Here is a 23,479-nt window from a genome sequence, read left to right on the forward strand (position 1 = left end):
GTTTGTGTATGGTTTTGATTTGTCGTTGATGTGACTAACTGTTCTCTTCTCCCTTTGGGGAAGTCTATCTAAAACCAACCCACCCTGGGGGTCCCCCTGCCTCCCATTCTCATCTGATAAACTAACTACTCATATCTCCCTTGTTCAATTCAGGCAAAGCTCCTAGAGCCAGCTCAGTATCAACATGTCTCCTCTCTAGGCAATTTTGCCCTCTGGGGTCCTTACTAGCTCCTCTGCCAATCTAGATCCTGGAGGCGGGGCTGACAGCGGAGATGAGGCCCCTCCTCCAGCTCCCATCCAATCAGGATCCCTTCCTCTGGGGGCTGGGCCCACAGGCAGCTCTCCAAGTCTGTAGCTCTTTCGCTAGGCTTATAGCCAGGGATGATGTGCTACTGCTGGCGCTGCTGCTGTCAGCGGCTGCCCTGTGCCCTGACACTGTTGCTGCTACTGCCACTTGGTGAGTGTGACCGTCCTGGGCCCAGGCTGCAGTCCTTCTCAGAGATCTTAGACTGGGCATAGGGTGTGGGAGCAGAGGGATTAGGGTAGAGAGCAACAGTAAGAGCACTAGGAAAGTGTGATGCAAACAGTTCAGCTGTGGGAGATCTTTTAAATTCCGTAGCCCCTCTTCTAACAAAGGGAGTTTGTGGCCCCTATTAGAACTCAGGCCATGGATCCCTGAGCTTAGAGTGACTGGCTTTGATCCTCACCCTGCCTGCTGAGCTTCAGCAGAGACACTTGTCTTTGGGGGAGGCAGTGGGAGTGCCAATTGAAGCTCATGAAAACTGCAGAAAGACTGTCTTCTGCCCATAACCTCATGCCTCCAGACCCTATATCCCTGAACCCCTATCTTTGACCTAGAGCCCCAGAAACTAGAGAAGGAACTGAGTGAGCTCTGGACCCAACACCCCCTTCCTGTTCCCACATCTCACCTTCATGTGCATCACAGTCCAGATCCTATCTTGAGAGTCAAGACAAGTGATCTCCAGATACCCTGAAGTTCCCTGGGGGCACCCCTTTGACGCTGAGTCATGTCCCCAGAGCACTACCAGGTAAACAAGGTCCTGAGAATGGACCCTGGCTCATTCTATCAACCATTCTCCATTCCCACCCCACTCCTAGTCTTTGTATCCCCTTTAGCTATGGCTTCTGAGGGCCCAAACCGTTGTGATTCCATATACCAAGGCTTTGCTGAGTGTCTCATCCGCCTGGGGGAGAGCATGGGCCGTGGACTCGAGCTACAAACTGTCTGCAGGTACCAGCAGGTGGGAGGCAATGGGCCGATGGGAGGCACCACCTAACAATCTGTGCCACTGGGGCAACAACCTCAGGAGCTTGAATCTCTTCCCACTCTAAAATCTTCATGGTCTGCCTAACTAACTCCCCTAACTACATTCTGTAACAGATCCTGGAATGACTTCCATGCCTGTGCCTCTCGGGTGCTGTCAGGCTGCCCAGAGGAGGCTGCTGCAGTGTGGGAGTCACTGCAGCAAGAAGCTCGCCGTGCCCCCCACCCAGATAACTTGCACATCCTCTGTGGCGCCCCTGTGAGTGTTCGGGAGATGGTTGCTGGTCCAGAGACCAATCAGGAGACACTCCGGGCCACAGCTCCTGCACTGACTCCAGCCCCAACCCCTGCATTACTTGCTGCTGCTCTGGCACTTGCCTGCCTCCTGGGGCCTCTGGCCTAAACAGTCTGGTTGGCTAGTCAACAGTGCCCTTGCCTCCCATCACTGAATGCAGTGGCCGCTGTGTGGGCTCTGCAGAGTGTGCATAATTTTCATTAAAGGTATTTATATTTGCACCAAGCTGGTTTCTTTCTCCTGGCTGTGGCCCTGTTAGCAAAGGCAGGGGCCCCACAGAAGCTGATCCCAGCATGGAATGGGCATGATTCAGAACCTCCACAAGGGACTCATTCATCCTTACAAACATTCATTTCATGGTGGCAGCATTGAGGTTTCTTTCCATTACTCTATAGATCTCAGGAGTACCTTGGGTCCCAAGAGCTCTAGTACAGACCCAAGATCTGCTGGAATGCACAGCCCTTCTCTGCCTTCTCAGTGTGACAGGGATGGGAGGCAGGGGACCAGTGGGGTACAGAACTCACCCCTCATGGCCAGTTGAGGTCTTTCTCAGGCTCCTTGCATTGTCCTGATGCCTTACCTGCACCTTACTCTGCCAAGCCCTCAGACTTATGCAGATCCAGGGCTTAATCTTCTCTTCTGAGGTCTGGACTAGTCTGTCCAAAGAGAAGACCACCCAGAAGCTACATCTAAGTCCACATTCAAACACCCGACAGGATCTAAAATTACACAAGTTGAAGCCATAATGGGTGGTCTGGCTTCTGCTCTCCAGAAACTTGTTCTTTGGAGTTTGCAGTGAGGAAACAAGATGAGTCAAAAAGGTGTTTTGGAAGCAATAAAATGAGAGAGTATGTGGGGCCAGAAGAACAGAGAAGGTTAACACTATGTTAACACTGTGTCTTGTATTTTTTGTTATTGTTAGATAGGGCCTTCTTTTGTAGCGCTGACTGGCCTGGAACTCACTATGTAGACCAGGCTGATCTCAAACTTGAAGTGATCCTCCTGCTGCTGCTTCCAAGGTTCTGGGATTACACGCATGTGCTGCTATTCTTAGTCTTAAACATTAAGACTTTTGTGGACATTGCCATAGCTTCCTCATGGGCTTCTATTATTCACTTCCTCTACTTTCTGGGTGGAGAAACTGATGCTGTGTTAAGCTCCTTCTGTCTTTAACTACAAGGCCCTGCATGAGCCAGCTCTGCCTACCCAGTCCTTGAGGATGGGAAATAGCATATGGGACACAATAGCTCATGTAGACAGCAGCCCTACGAGTGGTTCAGTAGGGCTGGGGAGCTCACTCAGAAATGTGCTTGACACTCAAGCATGAGGACCTCAGTTTGACTCCCACGGCCGATGTAAAAATCATGACGGTAGCATGCACTTGTAGCTCCTCCAGCCATAGCAAAGCAGAAACAAGTGGATGTCTGGGGCTTGCTGGAGAAGGAGCCTAGCCTAATCTGTGAGCTCCAGGCCACTAAGAGAGCCTACCTCAAAAAACAAGGTAGATGGCACCTAAGGAATGACACTCAGGCTTGATTTTGGTGAATGTACACAGAAACACACATGGTGCGGGCCAGTGAGACAGGCGCTTGCCAACAAGCCATATGGTAGAATGAGAGATCTGACTCTGACAAGTTATCATTTGACCTCCACATAGGAAGTGTTGTATGTGTACACATGTACTTATGCATAAAGAAATAATAAGGTGACAGGTGGCTGTGATGCACACATTTCATCACAGCACTTGGGAGGCAGAAGCAGGTGGATCTCTGAGTTTGAGGCCTTCCTGATATACAGAGAAAGTTTCAGGTCTACCAGGGCTATACAGAGAAACCCTGTCTCAAAAAAACAAACCAAGCAAATAAAGTAATTGAAATCAAAATTTGCCATAAAAAGAAATGGTTCAAGAAAGGTGAGCTGATATGGAGAGAGATTTAGTACCCTGTGGCTCTGAATATAAGTTTAATTAAAACTACCTCTAGTTAGACATAGATCTTGTTCTTTTCCCTGTTTCAGTAGAACACTGGTTTATAATTACCCAAGTCCCAGTGAAAATTCCCAAATGTGAACTTCTTAAAGGTAAGGGGTAGTTTTTGTGTCTCTAGCACCCAATCTAAGGATAAAGAGTACACTATGGATTTCTGGAGAGATGGCTCAGTGGTTAAGAGCACTGAATGCTCTTCCAGAGGACCTGGGTTCAATTCCCAGCACCCACATGGCAGCTCTCAACTGTGTATAACTCCAGCTCCAGGGAATCCAACACTCTTACACAGACATAGATGCAAGCAAAAGACCAATGTACATAAAATAAAAATAAATTATAAAAAAAGAGTGCACTATGGAGTATATAGAATGGAAGAATCAATACCGTCAACATAGGCATCGTTATAATCAACAAGACCTTGGACTGAGAATAAATCCAGTGCAGGGGGATATGCCATATTGGGACATCTTTCTCAGTCTGGGCATACAGTTGGGATGGGGGATGGTGATTGACTAGGGTGTCAGATCCTAAAAGTTTTCTAGACCCAATAAATGTCAGGAGTAGCATGCTTGTCTGAGCAGGGCTGGCTGCTCTGCCCAGCCATTGTTGGGTATTACCATCCTGCAGTGACCTATTTTTACCCTGATATTTTACTGCCTAAGTCCTTACTCTTCCATGGGCTGGGTTGGGAGGATGAGTGGGGGAAGAATTTGCTCTCTGGTCAGGGGCTTAAAGGCTTTATGGGTTTTATCTCAGAGCTAGAGCAGAGGGGTGGGAAGATAGCCAAGATGCTGGGGACTGGGCACAGATGCCTAGGCCTGAGTATTACAGTGACAGTGTTCTACAGCTGTAGGTCTGCAGGCAAAGTATAATTTGTTGTGCAGATATTCTGGGTCCAGTTGCCATCACACCAGCACACTTCGATGCCAGGCCTGTGTTTTGCCTTAGAGCCCAAATCATGGTGCACCTGAATATTTGAATAAATATTTATTTGCCAAACATCTGTCAAATGAAAGTGTATAGATTTCTGAGTGTCAACCACCCTGGAATTCTATGTATATATTTGTTTTTACTTTCTGTGAGGCTGGGATTATGATTATCATGGGGTTTTGTTTTGATTTCTGATTCTTTCAGACAAGGTTTCTCTTCGTAGTCCTGGCTGTTCTGGAACTCCCTCTGTAGACTAGGCAGGTCTCAAACTTAGAGATCAGCCTACCTCTGCCTATTGAGTGATGGGATTAAAGGTGTGCACTACCACAGAGTGGACAAATAGGTTTATAGTCATTACAAGGATAGGAAAACAGTATGTAAACTAGTGTGAGGGAGATGTCTTCCCTAAGAACTCACACACTGCACTCAAGAGGCAGAGGCAGGTGGATCTCTGTGAGTTCCAGGCCAGCCTGGTCTCCAGAGCGAGTGCCCCCCCCCCCAAAAAAAAAAACTCACACACTGTGGAAATGTCGGGACTGAGATTTGATCCCAGGTTTGGTTTTGTTTTTTGTTTTTTGTTTTTTTAGACAAGGTCTCACTGTGCAGCAGCTCTGGCTATTCTGTTTCTATATAAATCATGCTGGCCTTGAAACCTCTGAACATCCACCTGCTTCTGCTCTCCAAAGTATTGGGACTAAAGGTGTGCACCATGCCAGGTTAAAGTCCTTGTTTTAAGTAATTCCACTACACTTTGGGAAAGAATTTTCATTGTGGCTGTTTTAAAATAAGTTCTCAATTTATATTCCAAACTGTTCTAAAATTCATATAGCCTAGGTATTCTTGACCTCTCACTGCAATATTCCTTTAGATTCTTGAAAGCTAGGATTACAGGTGTGTGTTAACAAACTGGTAATTTTTTTTTTTTTTTTTTGAGACAGGACATCAGCATGTAGCCCAGACTAGCCTCAAACTCAAGACTTTCTTGCTGCTGCTTCCAAACTACTGGGATTACAGGCTACAAGCTACAAGTACCAACCACTAGGCTTTGAAACTTTTTTTTTTTTTTTTTTTTTTGAGACAGTATTTCCCTGCGCAGCTCTGGCTGTCTTGGAACTTTTGTAGTCAGGCTGGCGTCGAACTCAGAGATCCATCTGCCCGTGCCTCCCGATTGCTGGAATAAAAAGACGTGTCTTGCTCAGCAATCGGGAGGCCCAGATTGCTGAGGATCTTTTAAAAATCTTCCTTTAGAGCCAGGCGGTGGTGGTGCACGCCTTTAATATTTCTTTAAGGCTTGGTCTGCAGAGCGAGTTCCAGGACAGCCAGGGCTACACAGAGAAACCTTGTCTGGTGGAGGTGCTGGGGGGGTGGGGGGGAATAACCCAAGACTGTCTAGAAGTTGGTCCAAAGCTGACTTCACCAAAACTCAGAAATTAACTGCCGTATTTAACATATTTGATTGTACGAAATTGTTTCAATCGCAATTTTAAAAATAGATTTTTAAGACTAGCGTGCAATCCAGCATTCCGGAGGCTGATGGAGGAGGATTTCCGAGAGTTCAAGTCCAGCCTGGACTATATAGTCCTGGCCAGCCAGAGAGAGAATTAGATCGAGTTTCAAAAGAAACAGTACCAATAGATTTAAGTAAAGAAACCTAGTCATCTGCGAAGATCCAGAGGCATTTCGAGAAACCTCTGTGCTCGCTGTGCTCTCCTAGCCCTTCAAGAAGATTCCCTTCATCCATATAAGCTTGACCTTCTCTCGGTCTTTACGTCTCCCAGCACTCTTCACTCCCGCAGCCCGCTCCCCAGCGGCTTCGAGTCACAAGTGGACCCGCCCCTCCACGCCCGTCTCCGCCCTAAAGACGTTGATTGGCAGGCCCTCAGAGGACGCCCGCCGCGTACACAGCCTGGAGGGTCCGCCTTCGTCCCTCCCTGTAGGCCGACCAAGTTTGTTTTGGCGTCTGGCGCGCTCAGTAATGACGCCACGACGCTGACGCGAGAGGATGGCGGCGGCGTCCGTGGCCTGGGCCGGGAGACGGTGGGCTGAGCCGCCGAGACTCCGAAGAGCCCACCGCCCGCGCGAGGTGAGGCCTTCCGGCTCGGGGCTTCGGCCTGACTGGCGTGAGGGGCTGGCGAGCTCGGCCGCGGCGTGGGCTTGGCGCCGCCGGGCCGCCGCAGTGCAGCTCCGAGCCCTCGGCCCCTGTGCACTGGGGCCTTCGGGCTGGGGAGCAGGCCGGGCCGTGGCTACCCACGGTCGCTTGGCATGGCCTCAAAACCTGCTGCGGCGTTGGGCCCGATGGACTTGGTCAGCTGCTCTGTGTGCTGCTCAGCCGTCCCGCGTCCAGCGCGGGTCAGATTGATCTAACCTTGTGTGCGGCGCCTACTCCACACCCTGCCTTTGCGAGTAAACGCCAGGGTCCTGCGGGGGCCACCGATCACTAACATGTACTGGCTGGAAAAAGGGCCAGAGCCCTCCTGGGTCGCTTGCACCGCAAAGCTGTCATTCTTACAAGGAGAGCCCCATCCCCGCTCAGTCCTCTGTGAAGCTGCTGCAGTGATAATTCCCACCCGAAAATCACTAGTTAAAACTGCCTTCCTAGTCACTGTAGGGAAAACCTACAGTGTAACTTGCGGCATTTAGAGCTCTTCATAATTTGATGAGGCCTAGCCCTACAGTCAACTTTTGGGAACTGTACTGCGTTTATGTAGTGTATTGTTGAGGCATGTGAGCCTCCTGTTAGCTCCGTGGTTTCATACCCTTGAGGTTTAGATAAGCTGCTTTCTCGGTTTGTGAAACTTCTTTCATTCCACCCTCACCCGCCAGTATAGGAAACTTACATGTGTCCTTTAAAATCTATCAGCGATGTCTTTTCCTTGGAAAACTCTCCCTTGTTTCACAGAGCAGTAGTGTTTGGTTAAAGCTGTTGCAACACTGACTTTTGAATGCATACAGATAAAGCCATAATATAGAGCATCTGTGATAGCCAGCATCTGAGATAGTCACAGCAAACACCTATGTGTGTGATAGGTGTTGCATCCTCTTCAACCTTAATGATGGAAAATTCTCTTGGAGTAGTTTTTCAAGATACAAATTCAACAGTTTTAGTAGAAATGATGAGATACAGGCAGGCAGTGGCGGTGCAGGCGGTGGTGGTGCACATCTTTAGTTCCAGCACTCGGGAGTCAGAGGCAGGCAGATCCCTGTGATTTTGAGGCCAGAATGGTCTACAGAGTGAATTCCAGGGCATCCAGGGCTGTTACACAGAGAAACCCTGTCTCAAAAAAAAAAAAAAAAAAAAAAAAAAAAGGTAAATACACTTCTAATCCTGACATTAATGAGATGGAGCTAGGATGATCAGTAAAGGCCAGCCTAGGCTATGCAGTATGTTTAGGACCGTGAGACCTGTCTCAAAAACAAAATATCCAGTGCTCTGGTATGGTGGTCATACCCATAATCACTGCACTCCACAGACAGAAGCAGGAGGATGTCCAAAAGTTGAGGAAGACAATCTGATAAGAGTTCGAGAGGCTCTGTCCAGGGAAAAGTTTTCACTCTAGTCTTTGTTGTTGATGATGGAGATTGAACTCAGGGCCTGTACTCTTGTAACTTAAATGATGGTAAGCTACATGGTCAGCTTACAGTCTGATATCAGAAGTTGTGTGGTAGCTCAAATGCTGTAGCTCTAATTTGGGAAACTGAAGGAAGAGGGTATGAAGCTATACTAGACTGTATATTGAGTGCCAAGTCAGCCAGAGAGACCCTGTCTCACAAAACAAGATATGAGATAGAAACTTGTATTTTTTAAAAATTTATTTATTCATTATGTATACAGTATTCTACCTGCATGTATGTCTGCACACCAGAAGAGGGCACCAGATCTCATTATAGATGGTTGTGAGCCACCTTGTGGGTGCTGGGAACTGAACTCAGGACCTCTGGAAGAGTATCCAGTGCTCTTAACTGTTGAGCCATCCTCCAGTCCACAAACTAAAAGTTGTTTTTAAATCTTCTTAGCCTTGTATGGGGATTGATCCCAGGGTGTTTTACATTGTACCAACGGAACTGTATTCCCATTTCAGAAATCTGTATTTTAAAAATCAACAAAAGCAGGGTATGATGGTACACATCTATAATCCCAGCACTCTGGAGGCTGAGGCAGGAGGATTGCTGTGAGTTTGAGGTCAGTCTTGCTTATATAATGAGTTCCCCAGACCATCTTGAGCTACAGAGTAAGACCCTGTCATGAAAAGCAAATGAAGCCGGGTGTTGGTGGCACACGCCTTTAATCCCAGCACTCGGGAGGCAGAGGCAGGCAGATTTCTGTGAGTTCGAGACCAGCCTGGTCTCCAGAGCGAGTGCCAGGATAGGCTCCAAAGCTACACAGAGAAATCCTGTCTCGAAAAACAAAAAAGAAGAGGCAAAGCTAATGACATTACTGTACTTTTTGGATGAAGATTTTGTGTTATTGCTTCAGGAAGCTACTGGCCTTGTAGACTATTGCTATGGATTCATTGCTCATACCTTGGAAAGACCTAAATTAGATTACTGCCCCCTTCAGGGTTTCTTTGTGTAGCCCTGGCTGTCCTGGAACTCACTCTGTAGACCAGGCTGACCTGGAACTCACAGAAATCCACCTGCCTCTGCCTCCTAAATGCTTGGATTAAAGGAATGTGTCACCTTTGCAGGGCCAATTACTGGCTTTTTTAGGATCCTGAGAGTCTTTGAGTTCTGTTTGCCCAGATACCAAGTAGGAGAGTCATATTTACTTCATTAGAGCTCATTAGATTGCAGATGGGTGAGATAGTATATATGAAATGCTTAGTACACTTGAAATTTTCTGAATGGAAGCCAGTTTACTAATGTTCATAGTGTCTTTCATCTTTTGTTTTCCTCCAGTGTTGGGTGTCTGTTGTAATTTTTAAAAGTGGCTTGAGAGAGAAAGACACCATGCAACAGAGTTCAAGCGGAGGGTTTTTTATTAAGGGAAAAGGATCATAAAACGGGGAAGGGGAGGAGGGAGACCAGTCTCTGGGGATAGGAAAGAGGCAGGAAGGAACAGACAGACAGAGGGAGAGAAAGAGGAGGATGGGAGGTGGGCAGGGCCCTTTAAAAAAAAAAAAGGGGAACATATTGAGTAGGCACAGGTGGTGCCCTTAGTGGCAGCAGCTGAGGGCATATTTTGTCAGAACTCCAAAGGCAGCACAGTACAAATACCTAAATGCTAACAGTATCAAACTCAGGGCCCTGTGCATACTAATCAAATATATGCCAGTTATATACTCTACTACTAAACTACTGAGCTACAACCCCTAGTTCCAGAAAAATTCACCTTTCTGTGTTTCTCTTTTTTTTTTAGTGAGAAAGAGAGAGAGTGTGTGTAGGTGAGTTGGCTCTCTCTACGTGTTGGTTCTAGGATGGAATTTAGGTTGTCAGTTTTGGCATCAGGTGCCTTCGCCCACTGCACTCTTGCCAGCCCCACTGTAGTTGATGTTTTTGTTTTGTTTTTTCTTACTACTAAGTGTTGGACCTAGTCAAGACCTCTAGCAGTGAGTTATAACCCCAACCCTCTTTTTCACTTTTGAGATAGGGTTTTACTAAGTTGCTGAAGCTGGTCTTGAACTCACTCTGTAGCTAAGACAGATCTTGGAATTTTCCAGCCTCAGCTTCCTGAGTAGCCTTTCCCACCAGGCCCAGAAAGTGTCATCTTTAAAGTTGTTCTTCATGTTGAGCTGTGTGTAGAAAGCTGCCTTGTGTTTTGTGGTTTCTTGGCATATAGAGAAAATCTGAGAAGTAAAGCCTTAGAAAGAGGTAAGCAATCCTGATTATTGAGAACTCGAAAGAGGCTTATCCAAACACACCCTTTCCAGAAACTTTCATATTATATTGGCTAGGTCATCACTGAACTAAATTTTGATACAATCTTGCATTTTCAGGGTATTAGATGTTAAGGTAATGGAAAGGTGATGTTTTCATTTGCTGTAAGAAAATTATCTGAGAAGACTTTTTACAAGTTTGAAGTCGTCTTTCAGGGCATCATAAGAATGAGGTTGGCAGCAGGGCGTTGGTGGTGCATGCCTTTAATCTCAGCACTCGGAAGGCAGAGGCAGGTGACTCTCTATGAGTTTGAGGCCAGCGTGGGCTACAGATCCAGTTCCAGGACAGCCAGAGCTGTTACATACAGAGAAACTCTGTCTCCCCCCCCCCCAAAAAAAAGAATGATAGTCAGCTGGGATTAGTGACACACACTTTTAATCCCAGCATTTGAGAGGCAGAGGCAGGCAAATCTCTGAGTTTGACACCAGCCTGGTAAGTGTTAAAGGCATTGTCCAGGCTATAAATTCCTTGAGATCAAAGACTATGCCTTCTTTTTATCACCATCCTAATAAAGTTTCTAGCCCAAAGCAGGAGGCCAGTAAACATTCGTGGGTTGGAAAAGAGAACTTGGTAAATTACTAGATCTGTGTTTCTGATGGTGGGATGTCTTAGATTTGGGGATCATGACAAAGTGAGGAAAACAAGGGAAACATTGGAAGTCTTACTCTCAACAAGATGGGCTTGATGTCTACCAGTTATTACCATGGAGTATAGTGTGTTCAGCTGTAGTCCTTGAAAAGTGGGGTCCCGATTTCCTAACAAGAAGCCATAGCTGGGCATGGTGGTGTATGACTATGGTGCCAGCTACTCATGGGGCTGAGGCAGAGGTATTACTTGAGCTTAGGAGTTTAAGACCAGCAAGGGCAATATAGACTGCCATCCCAAATAAATGAGTAAATAATAAAAATAGTAACAATTGTGGCAGCACATGCCTTTAATCCCAGTACTCTGGAGACAGGCAGGCAGAGCTCTGAGAGTTTGAGGCATGTCTTGTCTACAAAGCTAGCTCCAGAAAAGCCAGAGGTATTACACAGAAAAACCCTGTCTTGAAAAAACCAAAAGCCGGGCGTTGGTGCCACATGCCTTTAATCCCAGCACTTGGGAGGCAGAAGCAGGCGGATCTCTGTGAGTTCAAGGCCAGCCTGGTCTCCAGAGGGAGTGCCAGGATAGGCTCCAAAGCTACACAGAGAAACCCTGTCTCGAAAAAAAAAAAAAAATAGTTAAGGTTGCTCTTCCTGAGGACCGACTTCCCCCTCCCCCCCAAGACAGGGTTTCTCTGTAGCTTTGGAGCCTGTCCTGGAACTCGCTCAGTAGACCAGGCTGCCTCTGCCTCCTGAGCACTGGGATCAAAGGTGTACGTCACCACTGTCAGGCTGAGGATCCACGTTTAAGTCCTAGCAACTACATGGCAGCTCACAACTGTTTATAACTCCAACCCCAGGGAGCCTGATGCTCTCTTCTGGTTTGTATGGACACCAGGTAAGCATGTGGTGCACAGATATACATACAGGCAAAACATCTATACACATAAAAAGAAATAAATTTAATTTTATATTTTTTGTTTTTCCAAGACAGGGTTTCTCTGTGTAGCTTTGGCTGTCCTGGAACTCACTCTGTAGACCAGGCTGGTCTCAAACTCAAAGAGCCACCAGCCTCTGCTTCCTGAGTGCTGGGGTTAAAGACATGTGCCACCACCATTTACATAAAATAAATTTATGTTTAAAATAAAGTTTAAAAATTATTTTAAAATAAAAAACACTACCAACAAAATGGGGCCAGGATACAACTTATTGTGTGCACCTGCCTTGCATATGTGAGTTCTTTGGATTTAACCTCTATAATAACAAAAAAATGTATCTAAAAGGGAGAAGGACTGGAGGTGCAGTTCAGTTGGTAGGTGGAGTGTTTGTCTAGCATGAAGGAAGCCCTGGGTTCAGTCCCTGGCACCACATAAGATTGGGCGTAGACGTGCAGGCCTGTGACCTCAGAACTTTGGAGTAAATGCAGGAGGACCAGGAGCTCAAAGTCATCTTTGCCTATATAGCAAGTTCAAGGCCAGTATGGGCTGAGACCCCTTCCCCCCAAAAAAAACCCCCCAAAAAATAAGTAAAAAGAATAAATGAATAAAATCTCTCATTGTGCATGATTTTACATATTCAGGTTTATTCTACAGGAAATTACTGGTATGGATCCTGCTATATAGTATCAATATTTATTTACATCTCCTTTCTGTGGTGCTGAGGACTGGCACAAATTAGGCAAGTTCTATACTGCTGAACTATACCTACAGTTCTTTTCTTTTGAGAGGCTGTCCTGGAACTCACTGTAGACCAGGCTGGCCTCAAACTCAGAGATCTGCCTGCCTCTGCCTACCGAGTGCTGAGTTTAAAGGTGGCCACTGCCTGGCCACCTGCAGTTTTAATTTACCTTTCTTTTTTTTTTTAAGATTTTATTTATTGATTATGTATACAACATTCTGCTTCCTTGTATATCTGCACACCAGAAGAGAGCACCAGATCTCATTACAGATGGTTGTGAGCCACCATGTGGTTGCTGGGAATTGAACTCAGGACCTCTGGAAGAGCAGCCGGTACTCTTATCCTCTGAGCCATCTCTCCAGCCCCCTTAATGTACCTTTCTATTGAGCTATTGCAGAGAATTCCATTGTATGAATTATTTTGATTTTTTGTCCTGCCCTCTTTCTGTTGTTTTTGTTGTTTCAGTTTTGAGATAGGGTCTCATTATTAATATTCTCATTGCTGAATATGTAGGCTATTTTAACTTTTGTTTTTCTTTTTCTTTTTTTGGTTTTTCAAGACAGGGTTTCTCTGTGGCTTTGGAGGCTGTCCTGGAACTAGCTCTTGTAGACCAGACTGGTCTCGAACTCACAGAGATCCACCTGCCTTTGCCTCCCAAGTGCTAGGATTAAAGGAGTGCTCCACCACCACCCAGCTACTCTCTTTCTTATTAAAAAAAATACTAGATTTATTTTATGTACATGAGTGTTTTGCCTTCATGTATATCTGTAGAAGTTAGAAGAAAGCATATAGTCTCCTAGAACCAGAGTGAGCCACCATGTGGCTAAGAATTGCAGGTCAATAACCTCCAAGAACCCTCCTGCCTACCCCTCTCCTCAGAGTGTTGGGATTACATTTCTGTGCCACAGTGCCCAGCTTGTTACATGTGTGCTGGGCTTTCAAACTCAGATTCTCATGTGTTTAGGACAGATAGTTTACCAACTGAGCCATCCCCCAAACCTGTTTTTCAACTTAAAAAAAAATTACTTTTGCTGTGCTGGGTTTGAACCCAGAGCCTTTCACATGCTAGGCACCAACTCTGGCTCTAGCAATATTACAGCCCCCAGTTTTTCATCCTGTTAAAGAATGCTACTGTGAATTTTCTCATACACATCAGTTACAGGCTTTCTTGGACTGCCAGCCCCCAAATTATGACACAGAGACTTCTTACTAGTTATGAATGCTCAGCCTTAACTTATGCTGGATTCTAGATAGTTCTTATAACCTAATTTAAACTGTTTGTTATCTACGTTTTACCTTAGGGCTTTTTACCTTTCTTTCCTTCTGTGTGTCCTATTTGCCTGCTTCTTCTGTGTCCGCAGGCTGCCTGGATGGCTGACCCCAGGCATCTTGCTCTCTTTCTTCCTCCTTCTCTCTTCAGTTTAGATTCCTTCTACTTATTCTCTCTGCCTGCCAGCCCTCCCTATCCCTCCTATGCCTAGCCTTTTATTAGACCAATGAGGTACCTTAGGCAGGCAAGGTGAAACAGCAACATATCTTTACCTAGTTAAAAGAGTGCAGCAAAAATAAAAATAACACATCTTTACATAGTTAAAGTAATACTCTGCAACATAAACAAATGTCACACATCTTTTCATAATCAAAGTAATATTCCACAACACGTATCTGTAACTTTATGAAAGTGGATTTGTATTGTTTTCAGAAACGGGATTGCTGCTGGGCAGTGGTGGCACACGCCTTTAATTCTAGCACTCAGGAGGCAGAGGCAGGTGAGTCCCTGTGAGTTCAGGGCCAGCCTAGTCAACAAAGCAAGTTCCAGGACAGCTAGGGCTGTTACATAGAGAACTCTATCTTGGGAGAAAGATAAAAAGAAAGAGAGAGGGAGAGAGGGAGGGAGGGAGGAAGGAAGGAAGGAAGTAGGGGAATTGCTGTGTCAGTCTCCCTGCTGTCGAAAGCAGAGTTCCCTCAAGTCTGCAGCTGCTCCTGTTCAGAAGTTTTTGTCTAAAATGGCAAGATTTTGGTTCTGATGTATGTTGTCTTATGATGATAAGATGATGACAAGTACACTTTAACAATTACTGATTAGTGAGAGATTTCTGTCTTTTTTTTTTTCCCCTGATACAGGGTTTCTCTGTGTAGCCCTGGCTGTCCTGAAACTCACTCTGTAGACCAGGCTGGCTTTAAACTCAGAGACCACCTGCCTCTGTCTCCCGAGTGCTGGAATTAAAAGTCACACATTACCACCCTGCTTGGTTTAGGATCTTTATAGGTTAAATATTATCTTGCTTTAATGTGGGAAAAAGTTGTTGATGGGTGGTATTGGAGAGGGGCAATTTTTTTTTCACCACTGGGAGACATTCACAAACTGACCTCTTTAGCTAGCTCTTTACTCCTGGCCTTCCCCATAGAATTAGGTCTGGAAGCTTATGGGCAAACTACTTTGGGGTTCAGATAACCTCTAAAGCCCAAATAGGCTGTCATTGTTGTGGAGGATGTTGAGCCACTACTGTGGTTTCTTTCTGCTTCTTGAAAATACCTCAGAATATTTCATTGTTCCTCATAGCATATAGGAATCCAAGTGGACCCCGTTTTGCTCAGTGAATGCTGTCTGAACTCAGCACTTTGCCAGGTACTGAAGGTGTCCTGGGAAGCTGAGAAAAAGGCCTTCATGCACGAGCTGACTGTAGTGTAATGAAAGGCAGTCTAGGGTAGAGCTCTGGAGCTGGGTTGAGTGGCACATGCCTGTAATTCCAGAATTTAGGAGTTTAGGCAGGAGGATTACTGCAAATTAAAACCAGCCCAGGTTACATAGTGAGTTCAAGGTCAATTAGTGTTAAATAGCAAGACTGTCTAAAAAAGAAGAAAAATAGAATAAAGCTGTGAGTGGCATGACAGAAAAGGGCTCAGCAGAGGTGTGTTGACTCACCATGTTAGTGAAGTGAGGAAGCAGCTCAGGCTCTGACCTTGTGAGGTCACGTTCTGCCAGGCCCAGATACTTCTAAAATCTTTACTGTGTAATGAAAAGATTCTTGGATGGAGAACCAGAAGACAGGAGTCCATGCTTGGCCACTGCTATTTGAGTCTCCCTACCTCTCTTGGCTGGTCATTTCCGTAGTGTCAGGGAAGACAGTGGTAACAAGTGCTCACTCCCTCTGCCACTGCCCAGCATGCTTGGGCTTTCCCAGAGGAGTGATTTGTATCAGTCTAGAATATGAAGGTATAGAGAAGACCCTGGAGACCCAGGTAATTTCTGTATTAACTTTGCAACTTGGTGTGACATAACCCCAGGGGAGTCTCTTTCTTGAGGCTGCTTTCTCACTCATCCTGTCTATTCCAGTACCCATGCTGGCTAAGTTGGGTACATACATAAGAAAGCTCAAGGAATAGGTTCTTCCCAAGTTTTTGTCAGTCACTGCCATTTTCTCTATGTCTTCATTTTCACTTTATCACTTTGGGAAGAGAAGTTAACATATGTGCTTGGAGTGTGAAGCTGCTGTGATCATCTGGGGGTATTACCTATGTCCCCTAGCTGTCAGAGCTGGCACCTTTTCCAATCTCAATCCGTATTTGGGGTGGTAGAGCACTGATAGCAGCCTGCCTTTGAAGTGTTTCTAATTGGAATAAATAAACTGCTTTACTGCTGACTTTAGATCTTTGTGCAGGCTTTGTTTAAAGTGAAAACTTGTTTTTGTGTAACATCCCTAGGTGTCCTGGAACTCACTCTGTAGACCAGGCTGGCCTTGAACTCACAGAGATCTGCCTGCCTCTGTCTCCGAGTGCTGGGATTGAAGCCACCACCTGGCTTGTTTTTACTTTTTTTTTTCTGTCTCTGAGTGTTTGTGTGCACATGCAGGTACACCTGTGTGTGTGTGTGTGTGTGTGTGTGTGTGTATGTAGAGGTCAGGTTTTCTCTGTGAAGGCAAGAGTGTAGACGTTAGGGGACAACCCCCCCACATACCTCCCCCACACCCCTCCTACCCCTGCCCCAGGACAGGGTCTCACTGTAGCTCTGATATTCCTGGAACTCACTATATAGACCAGGCTGGTCTCTAACCCAAGAGATTTACGCCCCCCCCCCCAGTACTAGGACAATGGCATGTACCATTATGTCCAGCAGCAGACAACTTTTGAAGTCAGTTTTTTTTTTTTTCTTCCATCCTGTTCGTTCCAAGAATCAAACTCAGGTTATCTATTAAGCTTCGTGACAAGCTTCTTCAGCCACTGTTTAGCCACTGAACTTTCTCACCAGACCTGGAGTAGAACAATTCAGCTAAACTAGTTGGTGACCAACATGCCCCATTACTTGACCAATTCTCTCTCTCTCTCTCTCTCTCTCTTTTTTTTTTTAAGATTTATTTATTTATCATGCATACTGTTCTGCTTGGATGCCAGAAGAGGGCACCAGATCTCATTATAGATGGTTGTGAGTCACCATGTAGTTGCTGGAAATTGAACTCAGGTCCTTTGGAAGAGCAGACAGTGCTCTTAACCTCTGAGCCATCTCTCCAGCCCTACTTGACCAATTCTTGACTAACACCATGTGTCACTTTGCATGTGTCAACTATTATTTCTCAAGCTTAACACTGTGTGCTATTGAAATCCACTATTTTACTGGGCATGGAGGAAGATGTATGTAATCCCAGCTTTGGGCCATATTCTGAGTTCAAGGCCAGCTTGGGTCACATAAAACCCTTACTTCAAAAAAGGGGAAAAAAGAGATCCAAGTTAGCCTGAGTCACATAGAAAGACCCTTTCTCAACCTAGTGTTAATCAAATTCTATAACAAATATATTTCTATGCTTTTCTCTTTTATTTAAACTTAATATTTATTTATCATGTCTTACATTTTTGTGTATTAAAAGGAAACAATAAGGACCTGAGAGAGGACTTTGCTAAGAACATATACTACATTTGCAAAGAATTTAAGTTGAGTTCCCAGGTTCACAGTCACCTGTAATTCTAGCACCAAGGCATCTGACACCCTCTTCTGGCACCTGCACTCAAGTGCACATCCCTCCCCCATAATTAAAAACAAAAATCTAAAAATAGACATATTGGAACATGCATCCATCCTTTATTCCTGCCTGTATCTAATAGGTGTTTGATGAATGTTTCCTTTGGCCATTTTACTACAAAGTCTATATATCATAATTAATAGGAAATTCCCAGCTGTTTTCCATCCATAGACCCTTAAAGGGTCAGTGTAGGTAAAAGGGTAATGAAGTCTGCCAAGCATCAGAAAGTAACCTCCGCACTTCCACCTGTATAGGGCCACTCAGAAGGCAGGGGCAATCAGATTTCTGTGAGTTTGGTGCCAGCCTGGTCTACATAGTGAGTTCCAGCTTAGCCAGGGTACACAGGCCCTGTCTCAAAAAGGTGGTGTGGGGTGAGCAAGGTACTCTGATGTACAGCCAGCATCATGCCTGTTCTATCTGAGCTTGAGGTCCCTCATGCCTGTTCTATCTGAGCTCGAGGTCCCTGCTGTCTCTTGAAGCAGAAATTTATTTAAGAGCTACCTAGAGACATTGTGCTAAGATTTCTGGTCTCAAGTTGACTGGGATAGATTTTAGCCATGTGGTAAACTGGGTAAATATGAGACTATGGAATGGGATATTCAACCGCCAAAGAGAAAATTGTACCCGAGGAAGGCTGTAGAAACCACGTAGGAAAGAGCGAAGTAAGGACAGAGACTCAAGGTAGTTTTGCTGTTGTAAGGGGTCCACCTCTGTAGGAAGATAACAGTTGGGAAGCTCTCCATGGAGACCTTGGAGAAACAGCTTCTGAGTTCTTATGGATGACGATGCTGAAAGAGATCTCCAACACTCTACATCCTGTTTCAGAAAAGATGAGTCAGAATAATGAGGAGTGATTTTAACATTTAGGAAATAGAAGACTTCAGCTGGAACGGCCAGGGAGACTAAAGAGGAAACAAAGGACCCAACAGCTGTGCCTGGTGAATGTTTTTTTTGCCCCCAGTTGGGCTTGAAAAATAGTATGAGACTGAAATCCAGGGAAATGTAAGGCCAGGGAAATGTAATGATCTCAAGGCCATAGAGATCAGACCTAGTCTTTTTCCTAGACTCTCCACTGAGGTTGAGATCTGAATTGTTCTTATTTTGTTTTTGCGACAGGGTCTCTGTCTCAGAAGTCACTCACTATGTAGACTAGCCTGGTCTTGAACTTAAGATAACCCTCTTGTCTCAATCTCCTAAAATGTGAAATAACAGGTGTGAGTTGCTACTATGCTTGGTTTCTGTAGTCTGTCTGATGTCTTTTTTTTTTTTTTTTTTTTTTTTTTTTGGTTTTTCTAGACAGGGTTTCTCTGTATTGCTTTGGAGCCTGTCCTAGAATTTGCTCTGTAGCCTAGGCTGGCTTCGAACTCACAGAGATCCACCTGCCTCTGCCTCCCAAGTGTGATGTCTTTGTTTTTATTTTCATTTTATTTAAATTTTTTATGTGTGCAGGTGTTTTGCCTATATGTATGTCTGTGTACCATGTATGTGCCTGGTGCCATTAGAAACTAGAGGAGGACATCAGATCTGGAATTGGTGTTACAAACAAATGTGAGCAGCCATATTAGTGCCCAGAATTGAACTTATGCCCTCTGGAAAAGCAGCCAGTGTTCTTAAACTCCTGAACCATCTTTCCATCCCTTGTTTCTTTTTTTGTTTGTTTTTGGTTTTGTTTTTAGTTTATTTACAATTTTATTTAGTAATTAGAGTTCAAGAGTTTAATCCAATTTTCAGATCACATCTCTTAATCTTCATTCTGTTAGAGGAATGAATTAAATATCCTCATTTTTTGAGTAGTTGGTGCCTTACTATAAAGAAGGGAGCAAAAATCCAGATCCAAAGTACACAGTCATCATAGCCAATAACTGCCACTTGTTTTCCACTGAAAACAGCAAATTCTTCCACAGGCCCTCCTCATAGTGGCTGCGACGGACCACGGAGGTGGTGAACCTCCAGATACTCTGGCTCAACATGGCCCAGAAGTTGCTTTGTAGACCAGACTGGCCTTAAACTTGAATAATTTTCCTATGTCTGCCTCTAGAGTCTAGAATTATGGATATACAACACCATATGTGACCTCATTCTTAATTAGACTGCATTTATCAAGGAGAAGGAAGAGGGAGAATGACTATTGTCCTTCAAGGATATCCCTGGCTATACTGACTTACCCTCTCTGTTTGCATAGGTGTAGACGGGGCACTGCCTACAGAGCAGGTCCTGCCAGCCTCGCTGGAGAGGATGCCCCCGTGTCCGTGATGGGCTGTGGGACAAGCAAGGTCCTTCCTGAGCCACCCAAGGATGTCCAGCTGGATCTGGTCAAGAAAGTGGAGCCCTTTAGCGGCGCTAAGAATGATGTATACAAACACTTCATCACAGAGGTGGACAGTGTCGGCCCTCTCAAAGCTGGGTTTCCAGCTACTAGTCAATATGCACCTCCCTACCCTGGTGTTCCCACTACTGGCCACACAGAGCCTCCTTCAGAACCACCACGCAGGGCCAGGGTGGCCAAATACAGGGCCAAATTTGACCCACGTGTGACAGCTAAGTATGATATCAAGGCCCTGATTGGCCGAGGCAGCTTTAGCCGAGTGGTACGAGTGGAGCATCGGGCAACCCGACAGCCATATGCTATCAAGATGATTGAGACCAAGTACCGAGAAGGGCGGGAAGTGTGTGAGTCTGAGCTCCGAGTGCTGCGCCGGGTGCGCCATGCCAACATCATTCAGCTGGTAGAAGTGTTTGAGACACAGGAGCGTGTGTATATGGTGATGGAGCTGGCCACTGGTGGTGAGCTCTTTGACCGGATTATTGCCAAAGGTTCTTTCACTGAGCGGGATGCCACAAGAGTGCTGCAAATGGTACTGGATGGTGTCCGGTATCTGCATGCCCTGGGCATCACACACCGAGACCTCAAGCCTGAGAATCTCCTCTACTACCACCCAGGCACTGACTCCAAAATCATCATCACTGACTTTGGTTTGGCCAGTGCCCGAAAGAAAGGTGATGATTGCCTGATGAAGACCACCTGTGGCACACCTGAATACATTGCTCCTGAGGTCCTGGTTCGAAAACCCTACACCAATTCCGTGGATATGTGGGCACTGGGTGTCATTGCCTACATCCTACTCAGTGGCACCATGCCCTTTGAGGATGACAACCGCACTCGGCTGTACCGGCAGATCCTCAGGGGCAAATACAGTTATTTGGGGGAGGTGAGTTTGTCTTGCTTCTGTTCCAAGGATGTTAGGGAGGTCCCTCAGTGGGAAGGTATAGTCTGTAACTTCTGGTCTTCTGGTCAGAAGGTCCTGCTTTGAGAGTAATGGTCATGGGAGTCAGGCAAACAATGTAGAAATAACAGAGATTAGCAAAGAGCTCTAGGTTGGATTCCCCTAAATGCAAGCCTCACACTCAATATATAACCAAGGCTGGCCTTCAACTTTGAATCCTCCTGCTTCTCTTTCTTTCTTTCTTTCTTTCTTTCTTTTTTTCTTTCTTTCTTTCTTTTTCCTTTCTTTTCTTTTTTTTTTTTTTGAGACAGGGTTTCTCTGTGTAGCTTTGGAGCCTGTCCTGGAACTCACTTTGTAGACCAGGCTGACCTCAAACACACAGAGATCCACCTGTGTCTGCCTCCCAAGTGCTGGGATTAAAGGTGTGTGCCACCACCAGCCGGCCTACCTCCTCTGTTTCTTAAATGCTGGGATTACAAGCATGCACCACTATAGTTTTAGCTCACATATTTAAATAGTAACTTACATGCCAACAAATGTGAAATTCAAATAAGAACCCATCTAGTTTGTGTATCCAGGTTCATGGATACTTCTGATACTTGCAAAAACTTGTCAGATTTTAGTGTTGCTGGTTTCTATTAAGAAGGATGCTGACTGGGTAGGAGGTGAGGCTGACTGCAGTAAACCGCACATGCTACAAGCTGGAGAATACCTGTGTGCTTGTGGCAGAGTGTACCATGCTTAGTGAGGAACATGAGCTGAGTTTTGCAGCCCTATAGGACTCTGCCAAGACAGGGCCCTCCCCAAAAACTCCAGAATGTTCCCCTCAGGGCTGGGGCTGCCAGGGTGCCGTTGTTGTCTTTGCCTCTTTTTGTTATTTTATTTTGGCTTGTGCTTTACTTTTTAATGCTTTATTATTGTGTACGTGTGCATTATGTGGGTGTGTAAGTAGGTGCATGCCACAGCATGTGTGTTGAGGTCAGAGGACAACTCTGGAGCAGGTTGTCTCTCTACACCTTTATGTAGATTCTGGGACTCAAACTCATATCATGCTTTACCTGCTGAGCACATGTCAATGTCCCTTTGCTTTGTTTTTGTGAGGGAGAGTCTCATGTAGCTCAGACTGACCTGAAGTTCTATGTAGCCAAGGATGGCCTTGAACTGCTAGTCCTCCTGCCTCCACCTAACAAATTCTGGGATTACAGGTGTGCATCACCACTGTCAGCTGCCATTTCTGCCTTTTTGTAACCTGCACAGAAGGGAAGGAGCTCTGGGGGAAAGGTCTTCTGTGACCTAGCTTTCCTCCCAGGGATTTGGGCCTTGCCCTTTCTCATCCCCATCACCTGACTCAGAATGTCTGAAAGTTGAAAGGCTGTTTCTATTCTGAGCTTGATATGGTGCCAAGCTGTTGAGGGTCCCTCCAAATGACAGGGCAGCATGGAGCTTAGCTAGAGGAGGGAGGAAGATAGAGTATATGTTTCTCAAGCACAAAGAAAAATCTGTAGGGACACCTAACAATTTCTGATTCTGGTAATTGTGTTTTGTTTGTTTTGTTTTTTTTTTGTTTTTTTCTCCATTCATTTACTTAGCTCATAAATAAAGTCATGCCCAATTATGATACATAATACAGTATGTTCACAATGGCATGGCTAAATTAAACCAATTAACATGTTATATCATACATATTCATCATTTTTGTTTTGAGAACACTTAAAGTATACTATCTCACAACTTTTAAAGTATAGCATATTGTTATCAACCATATTTATCATGCTCTCAGTAGACCTCAAGACATCACAGAGTGATTCTGGTAATTGTTGATCAAGCAGTTTATTTAATTGGAGCTTGCAGTCTCACTAACTAGCTATTGATTATCTGAGCATGGAGAGATAACGAGTGAGTGGAGTAGGGAGTGTACTCAGGCCTCCTGCTTCTACTGGGGTTGAAAGAGATCCTCTGCTCTGCTCTGCTGGAGTCATGGGCCCTCAGTATAAGTGTAGGAGCTGAGCAATACCCAGTTTTTGCCTCCAGTAACCTCAGTTGGAGTTGAAAGCATCAGTTCCCAGTTCAGAGTCAAATTCCTGGCAGACCCTGGTTATCCTTTTCTGCTACCAGGAGCTTGGTTAAACCCCCAAATAGCTCTACCTACTTACCCTTTCTGGAAAGCTTTGCAGTGATTTGTCTGGGTGTTTCTTGGAGGAGACTGTTTCCTTACTAGATCTAGTTCTCTGTGCGGGAGACCAGTTATTTTTTTTTGTCCTGCTGGTCACTGCCTACCAACAAGTATATCTGGAAAAAAATATAATAGACACAAAAGTCTGTACCCCATCTCTGTGGAGCTGGAAGTTGCTGGAGGAGAGAGAGAATTAGAACAGGAAATGATGGCAGACTGAATCCTTTTTGGCAGGCACATGACCCACAGGCTTGGCAGAAAGAGTCATTGAATGGGGACAGTCTAGAACATGGGCTGTATGACTCACATTTGCCCTCATGCCTGCTAATAGAGTAAGGCCTACCAGAGAAACTTGCCTGGCTGTTGAAGGGATGCTGCTGGGAAGAGCTTAGCAAGGTGTGGCAAAAGGTATTTCCTCACTATAGAGTAAGTCACTTGGTC

At 45.3% G+C, this 23,479-nt stretch overlaps 2 protein-coding genes and 1 pseudogene across 2 annotated transcripts in view; 2 read left to right on the top strand and 1 right to left on the bottom strand.

Moving 5' to 3' along the window:
- Window positions 1-133: 133 nt before the first annotated feature.
- Nrn1l (neuritin 1 like) lies at window positions 134-1,778 on the top strand. Its single transcript, XM_027405870.2, has 3 exons — window positions 134-457; window positions 1,138-1,252; window positions 1,403-1,778. The coding sequence occupies exons 1-3, from the start codon at window positions 382-384 to the stop codon at window positions 1,686-1,688; spliced, it is 477 nt and encodes a 158-aa protein (XP_027261671.1). The 5' UTR covers window positions 134-381; the 3' UTR covers window positions 1,689-1,778.
- Window positions 1,779-6,421: 4,643 nt separating this feature from the next.
- Window positions 6,422-23,479, top strand: part of Pskh1 (protein serine kinase H1) — a 32,380-nt gene continuing 15,322 nt past the window's right edge. Inside the window, exons 1-2 of the mRNA XM_027405873.2 lie at window positions 6,422-6,577; window positions 19,824-20,850. Coding sequence (XP_027261674.1) covers window positions 19,894-20,850 — 957 coding nt within the window. The 5' untranslated portion in view covers window positions 6,422-6,577; window positions 19,824-19,893. The remainder of the gene's footprint in view (window positions 6,578-19,823; window positions 20,851-23,479) is intronic.
- LOC100752319 lies at window positions 19,394-19,611 on the bottom strand (annotated as a pseudogene).

The sequence above is a fragment of the Cricetulus griseus genome, chromosome 3, assembly GCF_003668045.3.
Source record: "Cricetulus griseus strain 17A/GY chromosome 3, alternate assembly CriGri-PICRH-1.0, whole genome shotgun sequence".
In the NCBI taxonomy this organism is placed as follows: domain Eukaryota; kingdom Metazoa; phylum Chordata; class Mammalia; order Rodentia; family Cricetidae; genus Cricetulus; species Cricetulus griseus.

Excerpts from the sequence above, each read along its gene's own strand:
- Nrn1l (XM_027405870.2), top strand. The coding sequence starts at position 382 with ATGATGTGCTACTGCTGGCGCTGCTGCTGTCAGCGGCTGCCCTGTGCC. Across the intron at positions 458-1,137 it reads GTTGCTGCTACTGCCACTTG|CTATGGCTTCTGAGGGCCCA; the intron begins GTGAGTGTGACC and ends TATCCCCTTTAG. Across the intron at positions 1,253-1,402 it reads GAGCTACAAACTGTCTGCAG|ATCCTGGAATGACTTCCATG; the intron begins GTACCAGCAGGT and ends ATTCTGTAACAG.